This window comes from Trichoderma asperellum, chromosome 6, assembly GCF_020647865.1.
Source record: "Trichoderma asperellum chromosome 6, complete sequence".
NCBI lineage: Eukaryota > Fungi > Ascomycota > Sordariomycetes > Hypocreales > Hypocreaceae > Trichoderma > Trichoderma asperellum.
This window is the reverse complement of record NC_089420.1, coordinates 4,120,397-4,132,110: the sequence shown is the minus strand read 5'-3', so window position 1 is coordinate 4,132,110 and position 11,714 is coordinate 4,120,397. Positions and strand designations below refer to the sequence as shown.

Below are 11,714 nucleotides of genomic sequence, written 5' to 3'. Positions count from 1 at the left end.
TATAAAGATTAATAAAGCTATAGTTAAATAATAGATAAAGAAATATAAATACTATATTTAACTTTAAAAGTAATATTTATTTATTAAATATAAAATTTATTAAAGATTTACTTTCTTTATTATTTATAATATAATAAATAAAAGGTATTTTTTTTAATAATATTAGTAAAATATATAAAAAAATAATAAAAATAATAAAGCTTATTAATAACTAAAGAATTATAAAAAAGTAATTAATTAACTTTTATATTATTAATATAATAAATAATATATTATTAAAAAAACTATAGTTTAAAAAAATAGATTTTATTATTTTATAAACTATAGACTATTAATATTATTCTTTTATTAAAGATAGCTTTAAATTAGCAGTATTAAAGAAATAAGTTAAAAAATAAAATTAAATTACTTAAATATATATAATTATAAATTTATTAAAATTAATAATATTTAATAATAATAAAATAAATTATAAATTATAATAAAATATTTTATAAAAAGTTAATAGTAAAGATAAAGCTATTATATTATTACTTAAATATAAGGAATTTAAAAATATATTTTTATTAAAAAAAGTAGTAAAATTAGCTTTTATTTATAAATTAATATACTTAATTAACTTAAAATTAAAAAAGCTACCTCTTTAAAGATTTATTTATATTTTAATAAAATTTAAATTATAAAAACTTTATAAATATATATAAATAGCTTTATTTAAAGAATAAATAAAAAGATTTATTAATCCCTTTAGTACTTTAGTATTATTTATATTTAAAAAAATAATAAACTATAATTTTATATTAATTATTATACTTTAAATAAAATAACTTATAAAAATTAAATACCTTTTTCTTTAATTTATAAAATTTTAAATTAACTTAAAGAAGTATTTATATATATAAAGTTAAATTTAAAAGATATATATTATTAAATATATATTTATAAAGGAAATAAATATAAAATAGTATTTTACTATAAATATAGTTATTATAAATACCAGGTCCTCCTTTTTAAACTTATAAATACTCCTGCAACCTTTTAAAGTTATATTAATTTAATTCTATAAAGGCTTATTAACTTTATTTATATAATATATTTAAATAATATCTTTATATATAGTAATAATTTAATAAAATATAAAAAATATATAGCTATAGTTTTAAAAAAACTATAGTAGTATAGGTTATATATAAACTTTTAGAAATATAAATTTTATATAATATTAATATTTTATTTTAAATTTATTATTTAATTTAATAAAATATATATAAAGTATACTTATATTAAAGATATTATTAAATAGCTATAACTTTATAATATTAATAAAATACTTTTATTTTTAAAATTTATAAATTTTTATTAAAGATTTATTAAAAATTATAATAAAATTTTAGCTTTTTTAATTAATAAAATAAAAAATAAAATAAAAGTAATATTTAAATTAAATTTTAGTAAGCTAGCTATATTTAATTAATTAAAATAAAAGTTTTTAAAGAAATTAATTTTAGCTTACTATAACCTAAAAGCATTAATATAAATTAAAATTAATATATTTAGATTTACTATTAGTATAATACTTATGTAGTTATAGTAAGGTATTTAATATTTAATTATTTATTTATTATATAAACTATAAAATTATAAATTAAATTATATAATATTAAATATAAAAATACTAGCTATAACTTATATATTTTTAATTTAAAAATATTATTTTTTTTATATAAAAAATAAAATATATATTATTATAAATTACTTAAATTATAGCTACTTAATTAATAAAAAAAAATTAACTATTAAATAAATTTATACTTTATAATATTTAATATTATTTAACTTTTAAATTAAATAGTGCTTAAGTAAATTTAACTTTATAAATAAATTATCTTAAAGATATAATTTATTAAATAAAAAAGTAAAGCAAAAGGTAGCTTTTAGCTATTTATTTATTTTTTTATAATAATTTTAAAATAAAAAAGCTTATATAGCTGCTATAAATATACTGCAGGGGGTGCTAGAAATTTAAATACCAGTAAGTAAAAACTACTTAAATACTAGATTATAACTAATATTAACCCCTTTAGCTAAAAGAATTTTAACTATAATTAAATAAGTAGTTTTTCTTTAATAAATTACTTAAAGAGTTAAAGTAAATAATTAAAATTTAATTTAATAAAAAAATACTAGAATATTATTAAAAGCTAGCTATATACTTTTATAAGCTTTATAAAAAGCTTAAAAAAAGAATACTTAAATTATAAAACTTATAAAAGCAAAGGTTAATAAGCTTAATTTTATAAATAAATTACTATAATAATATTAATATATAAATAACAGTAAGCTACTATATTATTAAAACTAAGTATTTATTTTTTATAATATATAAATAAAAATACTTATATTATTTTATAATAATTTAACTACTAAATATTAAAGAGTTAATAGAATATTTAAAAGAATAATTAATATATTCTTTTAATAAAGTATAAGATAAAATATAAAAATATATATTAATATTTATATAATTTATTAAACTATAAAAGCTAAATATTATTTACTATATAGCAAGTTAATATTTTTACTATAATTAATTTAATTATAGTAAAAGATCTTTATAGATTTTATTATAAATCTATTAAAAATCTAATATAAAAATATAATTATAATATTATTTTTATAATTATAAATTAATTTATTAAATACTTTTTATATATTTTATATATAAAAAATATAATTAATAATATATTTATTAATAAGTTTTTTTAATATATATATATTTTTTATAAAATACTATAAGGTATAGTTATAAATTAAAGAACTATATTTATAAATGCCTTTTAGTAAAGCTTTTACTACTTTTTTAATTATAAAAGATAATTTAATACTACTTTTTACTTTTAAATTAATAATTAAATAAAAAAGTAAAATTAAAACTTAAAATACTATTTATAAATATACTATAATAAAAATTAATTAAATTAAGCTAAAAAGCTTTTATTTATTTAATTTATATATAATATAGCTATTTATTTAGCTTATAGTTATTTTTTAGTATTTTTGCTTTTAAAATATTATTTAAATCCCTTTTTTATTATAGAAATTATACTTTTTAATATAAATTAAAAAGTAATTAAAAAAGCAAAATTATTAAAAAATATATATAAATTAACCTTTATTATACTATAAGAATTTAATAAAGTATATTAAAAATAATATAATAATAAATACTAAAATAAAAACTTTAAAGTTAATAATTAAATTTTTATTTTTATTAAATATTTTAACTTATAGTAATTAACTTATAAGTTAATAAAAAAATATATAAGACTTTATTAAATTAAAGGAATTATTAGCAATAGTAGCTTTATATATAAATTATTTTTACTATTTTTAATTAAAATATATAATATATTTAATATTATAAATCTAAAACTATATAATAGTAAAAAACTAAAACCTAGCCTACTGCTAAATAACTCTTTTATAGTAGAAAAAATATATAAAATTAAAAAAATTATAACTTATAAGTATAATAGTAAAAGATACCTTTATTATATTAAATAAAAAAGCTATTTAAATAATAAAAATATTTAAATTAAAAAATTAAACTTTATTAAATATAAAATTTAATAAAAATATAATAATTAACTAGCCTTTAGTTAATTAAAAAGAATTTACTATTAATGCCTAATAATATAATATTAAATTTTAAAATTTACCTATATTTTAATTTTTAATTTAAATTTATAAAAATATACTAGCTAGGCTATAGCTAGCTATTAATTAATTAAAAGTAATTTACTTATAATTTATTAAAAAAGAAAAATTTAGATTTTTTAAAAAGAAAAATTAAAAGCTAATATTAAATTAAATATTAACCTTTAGTAAAGTAATAGTAAAGTAACAGTAAAATAATATATATTTTATACTATATTATTTTATTAAAATATTAAGTATTAATTTAAATTAAAATTATTCTTTTTTTATTTAAACCTAAAATTTAATTAACTATAAATTAAATACTAGTTATAGGCTATATACTAGCTAGTCTATTACTTATTACTTAAAATTTCCTTTAAAGTATTAATATTTTTATATTTATTTATAATAATTTTAAAAAATTTATTTTAAACTTTATACTTATAAATAATAATAATAGCTAATTTATTAAATTTATAGTTTTAAGTAGTAAATTAAAAGCTAACTATAAGCTACCCAGGAGCTACTTATATTAATATAAGTAGCTATACTTTCTGCTAAAATAGATAATAAATTAATAATATTAATATTAATTTTATAAAGAGTATTTATATAAGCATCTTAAAGTTATTGCTTTTTAGCAGCTTCTTTATTAATAATATACTTTATAGTATAACTATACTTAAGCTTTATTACTTAAGTTTATTTATATTTAAATTACTAATACTTCTAGAATTTAAATTATTAAAAGTTAATAGCTAGCTAGTAACTACTATACTTTTAAATATTTATTAAATAGCTATATTTAATAGCTAAACTTTAAAGCTTTTAAATAATAAAAAAAGCAAATGCATTAATAAATATATACTGCTTATTAAAGAGTTTATAATAAATATATTTTTTAAATATACCTAGCTATTAGTTAGCTATAAACTAGTAATTACTTAACTTTTATTTATTTTTATTATTATAGCAAAGGCAGAGCTTTTATTTTATTTTTTATTTATAAGCAGTTAAATAGCTTAAAAAATAATAAAAATAATAAGCATAAAGAGTGCAGTAATTAAGCAATAAGTTAAAAACTAGCCTTTAGTATATTAAAGATAAAAATATACTTAATTATATTACTAATAACTATATTTTTTTTAATAAATAATAACTTAAGAGGTATAATAGTAATCTTGCAGTAAATTAGCTATTAAAATAGAGCTATTTAAAGAAGGGGGGTATATAAACCTTATTTAAAATAATATAAAGAAAAAAAAAAAGAAAAAAAAAGAAAAAAGAAAGCTGCTTTTTTATTTTTAAATTCTAGCTGCAGGAAAAATATAGCTACTGGCTAAAAGTAAAATTATAACTATTAAAAAAGTAAATTATAATTAAATAACTATAAGCTAGATATTAAAAAAAAACTGCTAATTGCTAGGTAAATAAAAATAATAAAAATTAATTAAGAAAATTTATTTTAAAATAATATAAATACTAAAGGCACTAGAATATTATTAAAAAAAAGGGAGTATATAAAAAAAATAGTATAGCTAGTGTCAGGCGATAAAGAAGCTAGGATATAACTAGCTAGAAACTAGCTATCGTCCTCCAAGCTTAAACAGATATTCCATGCTGTGCTAATAAACTTTAAGTCTTCAGCCGAGGATACAGGATAGAAGGCTTAATACAACTAGCTAGAAGCTAATTGCTATAAAAAAAGAAAGTATAAAAGGAAAGGACTTTTTTTTATAAAAATAAAAAAAGGGCAGAGATAAATATAATCTTTTAATAATACCTAGCAGCTATCTAGCAATAAAGACACACCTAGCCTCACTTAATCCTCTATTACTTTTCTTACAAGACCCGGATTGTAACAGCTAGTTAGCATTTATATTATTACTTTTATTAAATCTTTCTTTAAAGGCCCTATTCTCTTTTATAATATCCTCCTTATTTACTAAAATACTTTCAGTATATTCTAGCTCCTTTAAAAAATCTAGGCAGTAGTAACTTAAAAGGTTAATTTTATTAACAGCCTGTATATAAATCTAGCAGTAAGTTAAAAATAAAGCCTAGTTAATTTAAAAAATAACTTACAGCTATTAAAGTAATAAAGAATATTAATATATTTAAAGAATTAATAATATTTAAATAAATTTAATTAATAAAGATTAAATAAGCCTTAATATAAAAATTAATAACTTAATTATAAAAAAGTTATTAAAAGTTTAAAAGTTTACTATTACTTTTTACTTAGCTTTTATAATATAATTTTTATATTCTTAAAGGAATTTTTTAATTTTTATCTATAGGGGAATTATAATAAACTAGCTAAAAATTAATAATAAAGAAATAAAAAAATATAGAAAATATTACTATATTTAGGGTTATCTTTATAATCTTCTATATTAAATAATAATATATTACCTAATAACCTTTATTTATAGCTTTATAGCCTTTTTTACTTTTACTATTATTATTATCTTTAGTATAAGTATAAATAATATATTTATTACTATTACCTAAATTATAGTTAATTAAAAGCAACCCTTTTAAAAGTAACCTTAAATAAACTTATAATATAAATATAAGCTAGCTTTATTATACTTAGTTTTTAATATTAATAATAATATATATAATAATAATAAGGGTTTTTTTTAAAAGCCAGTTAATATTAAGTTATAAAGGCATTAAATAAGTATATATTATTATATTAATTATAAATCTAATATTTAAAGGTCTTGCATAAGCTGTTTACTTACCTTTATTTTTAGCAGTAATACCTTATATTCTAGCTATAGTAAAGATATTGCTTAGCAGAGAGCTTAATAAAAGATATAGGAATAAAGATAATAAAAAGAAAATAAAGAAAATTTATTTTATTTTATATTTTTAAAGATAAAAAAAAATAAAATTATAAAAAGAGTTACTATTAAATTACATTTAGATTTAATTTATTTACCTATAAAATATTGCTTAATAAAGTATTATTTATTTATAAATCTAAAAAGCTACATAAGTTATATTTAAGTAGCACTAGGTTAGTGCTATAAAGGAAGGGCAGTATATTAGATAATAAAGAAGCTAGAATATAATTAGTTAAAAACTAGCTATTATTTTTTAAACTTAAATAAATATTTTATACTATATTAATAAACTTTAAGTCTTTAGCTAAAGATATAAAATAAAAGGCTTAATATAACTAGCTAAAAGTTAATTACTATAAAAAAAGAAAGTATAAAAGGAAAGGACTTTTTTTTATAAAAATAAAAAAAAGGGTAAAAATAAATATAGTCTTTTAATAATATCTAGCAGCTATCCAGCAATAAAGACATACCTAGCCCCACTTGATCTTCTATTACTTTTCTTGCAAGACCCAGATTGTAATAAAATACTTACTTTAATAATTTAAAAAAACCTTTATTAATTTAAATTTAAAAAGTTTTTAATAGCTTTAAGTAATTTAAAAAAAAACTTACTAAAGTATTTAAAAATATTAAAGAAATTTAAATAGTTAAAAATAAACTTATAAATATTTATTAAAAAAAAATATTTTAATTATACTATAAAATTCAAAAACTTAGCCTCTAAAGTTAAATAAAAATAGCCTGCTTTTATTAAATAATTCTATAATAAACTTAAGAAAAGTATTAAAGAAAAGGTTTATAATAAAAATTAAATTAAATATAATTTTATTTTTTTTATAAAAGAATATATTAAAGCCAATAACCTACTTTATAAACCTAATATAGGAACTAGCTACCCTATACCAGGTATAGGATTAGAATATTATATTTATAATACTTAAATTTATTTTATTTTAATAATTTATTAAATTATATATAATATTTTTTTATTAAAGTATATTTTTATTATTTAAATATAAATAAATTATAATTTTATTAAATTATATAAAATTAATTTATTTATTATATATTAAACTATAATTTAATTTAATTACTCCCTGTCTGTTACTAGTTAAAGAAAAAACTTATTAAAAAAATAATAATAAAAAAAAAAGTTTTTATATAAAGCTAAAGGACTGCCGGGGCCACCTGGCAGCTGCAGCTAGCAGCAGCTGCAACAGCTGCCAAGCTAAATTTATAAAAAAACAAAAGAATAATTTACAAAAACTTTTAAATAAACCAGCTGCTAGCTGCTTATAGCTAGCAGACAGACTACTACCTGGCTGGCCTAGGCTTTACTATTATAAAGGGCTAGGGTAAAGAAATAATTTCTATATAATAGTATATTATATAAACTAGTATTAGAAATACTACAGCCTCGGGCTATAGCTGCAGTAAAATTAAAATATATAGATTTTCTTTTACTAAAATTTTCTTATATAAAAAATTTATAAATAAACTAATATAATTATTTTATAATTATTAGTATATTTAAATAAATAGATAAATATAATTTAATATTATTTAATATAATTAAATATTTTAAATTTTATTAAATACCCGAGAGCTAATTTATTATTAATTATAAATACTAAATTTATTATAAAATAAATTATATTAAATACTAAATTACTTTTAAAAAAATACTATATAAAAATATTTATATAAAATTATATTTTTATTTTTTTAAAAATATATTTATATATTACTAACAATCAAGCTGTTTTCTTTTACCTGCAGATTTTCTAAAGGTATATTATAAAAAGATCTTATATAGTTGGCTTATTATATAGCGCTAATTATAATTAGCTAATCAGCAGTATACTTTTCTTTAGTATATACCGATTGTTGCAACTATAAGTTGTTAGCTTATAACAACATTTTCCTACTTAATATAATCTCTCAACTTTATTCTTCCTTTCTATCAATCTGTTAAAAACAAGCTATTATGACTCCAGATATTGAAAATTGCTTTAAAGCATCTATTGATGCTAATAAAATCCATGGCGCCGTGCTTTGCGCTACTGATGCCAAGAGTCACTTTGTTTATAACAATGCCCTTGGCAAACGCACCTTGCTGTCAGGCGAGAAAAAACCACAGCGACTTGATGATATCCTATGTCTAGGCCTTTGCACCAGCCTGGTTACAACTGTTGCTGTTCTACAATGTGTAGAAGATGGACTACTCAGCTTGCTAAGCGACTTATCGTTAGTAGTACCGGAGCTGGCTACAAAGGAGGTCATAACGGGTTTTACCAATATCAAAGACGGCGGTGATCCGTTATTTGAGCCTGCAGATACTCCCATCACGCTTGAGATGTTGCTCACCCATAGCTCCGGCGTCGGTTACGACTTCCTCCAGGAGCATGTCGGCCGATGGCGCAGAAAGTTTGCCCCTGTCAATCCAGATAAGCTTCAGACCGTCGAGGAAACCTACAGTTACCCGCTCGGTTTTCAGCCTGGGGCTGGCTGGATGTTTGGTCCCGGGCTTGATTGGGTTGGTCGCATCGTGGAGCGAGTAACTGGCCAGAAACTTGGCTATTACATTCAACAGCGCATCTTTACCCCGCTGGGTATTTCGGATGCACAGTTCTACCCCATTACCCGAGAGGACTTGCGCAGCCGCCAGGTCGACTTGAATCCTGAAGACCAAGATGGCTATGGCAAGGCAGTGCTTGGGGGTGGCGGTGTGTCGAACAAGTGCTCTAAGGGTCACTTTGGTGGCCATGGACTCTTCATGACAGGCCTTGACTTCACCAAGATTCTGCACTCTTTGCTTGCTAATGACGGAAAATTGCTAACGACTGCCACTGTCGATGAAATGTTTCAAGATCATCTGAGCCCAGATGCAAGAGCTGATTTGCATTCCACTCTCTCTGGCCCACTTGGCCCCTTCTTTAAGGCGGATCCGGATGTCGAGACTAAGATGGGTCACGGGTTAGGCGGATTGCTCACCATGGAAGATATCCAGAGCGGATATGGCAAGGGTACGCTCTGCTGGGGAGGGGCTATGTCACTTTTGTGGTTTATCGACCGAAAAAATGATCTGTGCGGCTTTGGTGCTATTCAGGCTACATTGGCTCCTGGCGGTACCGCAAGCATCCCAGTGCTGAAAGATACGTTCCGAAAGGATATTTACGCTCTGCATGCTGCATGGAAGAAGGCGCAGGATTTGGGATGATACAAAGTCACATGCGAAACCTGAGAGTGCCAAATTACTCTCCATTTGTAATTGAGCATTAATATTAGGCAACTTTACGTATCCTTAAACTATATTGCATTGTGAGCTGCTAAGATGGCATTTGTATCCTCAAAATTCGCGGCTATGGTTCTTGACGTGAGCAAGTATCTGCGCCATAGATAAGAATTAGTAGGGCGTACACAACAATCAAAGAGAGGCCAGCTTATAATTCTTGACTTTAATTTTCTTTTCAAGTGCAACCTTTGATGTGCAAATCTTTATAATACTCGCCGTCTCTAAACTCATCTGCGCTAGCGATTAACTCTGCCATGCCTTCTTCCATTGGCAACAAGATTGAATCGTTCGGACGCTGTTTGTAGAAACGAAACTTATCAAATGAATTCTCTATATCTGTGTTATCCCGAAAATCCATTAAAGCGCCAAAGTCCCTGCACTGTCGGTTTATCCCAAAGTCCGGCCACGGAACGGGGTTGCCCTCTCGCCAGACATGGGTAACAACACCCAAATCTGCGTGGCACATGATGTTTTGCAGCAAAATCGATGTGCAGTGACTCAAATGCCTCTCGCGAAAAGCCTCAGGCCTGAATCCAAAAACTTTGCCCCAGTAATAATCGTAGTTTATAATGAGATTCTGGCGCAGCATGTTTAGGCAATGTACTTGGTGGAAAGCGTCCAGAACCCCGAGGTACCGCTCCTCTCCATTGGAGATATTCCAATCTGGGCTATACTTCACGGCTGTAGCGGGGTCTTTACCGAGACGTAAGAGATCTTGGCGTGTAAGGCCAAAAATCATATTGCGAGACACTTTGCTCCATGCATCATCCACCTCTTTGCTTGGGGGTGCAGCAAAGATAGCCATTGGATCGGATGACTCCGGGAATAATCTGGCGCTAATTTGCTTTGTCCGGAATGGCAGCTTAATATAGTTGAGAATGGGAGCTGTGCATGTTAGCATATACCATGAAGGGGCATTACTCATTGTAACTCACAATAGTATTCCCATGGCTCGTTTTCCATTGAGGTGTAATAACTGCTGTAAAACTGCAGAATTAGTGCGGAGCAAGCTAAATTTAGAAGGAATATTATAAGATAGCCAGAAGCATTGGCGGAGAATTTCGGAACTAGATCGCAAATTCGTAACTCCAATCTAGACGGCTGTCGTTCTAGTGTACTTTCTTCGTCAAATTTGAGAATTAGCATCTCTTCTTCGGCCTTATTCGCGGATGTTCCCATATTGGTGACTTCTTAATGATGGTATAAAAATAAAAAGAGTGATCTCAGTTATATAGAATGTAGTTTTGATGGCTACATAGGAGCAAAAACGAGGTCAAAGGTAAGTTAGTAAAGCGATTATTTACAAGGAGATTGAAATTGCTATAGAAATCTTAAAGAAAACTGCATATATAATGTTATACAGGGAGGCACTTATTAAGGCAAAACCACATAATTACTTCATATTTGAATTGTAGGATTGGTCATGTGTAGATTGTGTTGGGCTACGGCAAGCGGCTGCCGAATATTGCTTTGACTTGGATAAATTTATAACCGATAATAACTAATTATTGTAAAATAAAAGGTTTACATTGCCGACTATCCAGGATTCGTCAGCATCGAACGCGGGTACTATCTACCTCTCGGTAACGCGGCACGCTGAGGATTCGCAAATAAGTTGCATGTGAAGTCTGCAAAGTCCATTTTTAGGCTAGGCGTGAAATCCTCCATGGCACTTTTGCTTTATGTTCAATTTGAAGTTGTTGGTTGTAGATAGATTGTCGGCCAAGTCCATTCTAAGCTAGATCCAAAATCCTCCATGGTACTTTTGTATTAAATTCACTTTAAAGTTGTTGGGTGCAAGATATTACTTAATTACACTTAGCATAAAGAATGCTAATTGGTGAAAATGCTTATAGTTATAGAAG

The 11,714-nt window shown here is 22.8% G+C and overlaps 2 protein-coding genes across 2 annotated transcripts; one reads left to right on the top strand and one right to left on the bottom strand.

The window, feature by feature from the left end:
- Nucleotides 1-8,505: 8,505 nt before the first annotated feature.
- On the top strand, nucleotides 8,506-9,991 carry TrAFT101_010772 (uncharacterized protein). Its single transcript, XM_024909199.2, has one exon. The coding sequence runs from the start codon at nucleotides 8,542-8,544 to the stop codon at nucleotides 9,772-9,774; it is 1,233 nt and encodes a 410-aa protein (XP_024754378.1). The 5' UTR covers nucleotides 8,506-8,541; the 3' UTR covers nucleotides 9,775-9,991.
- A 33-nt stretch (nucleotides 9,992-10,024) lies between these two features.
- On the bottom strand, nucleotides 10,025-11,028 carry TrAFT101_010771 (uncharacterized protein; the record flags this gene model as incomplete). Its single annotated transcript, XM_024898611.2, has 2 exons — nucleotides 10,025-10,734; nucleotides 10,785-11,028. 2 exons carry the CDS (start codon nucleotides 11,026-11,028, stop codon nucleotides 10,025-10,027), a joined length of 954 nt encoding a protein of 317 aa, XP_024754377.2.
- Nucleotides 11,029-11,714: the final 686 nt, after the last annotated feature.

What these genes read in the sequence shown, in the direction of transcription:
- TrAFT101_010772 (XM_024909199.2), top strand. Translation starts at nt 8,542, where the DNA reads ATGACTCCAGATATTGAAAATTGCTTTAAAGCATCTATTGATGCTAAT.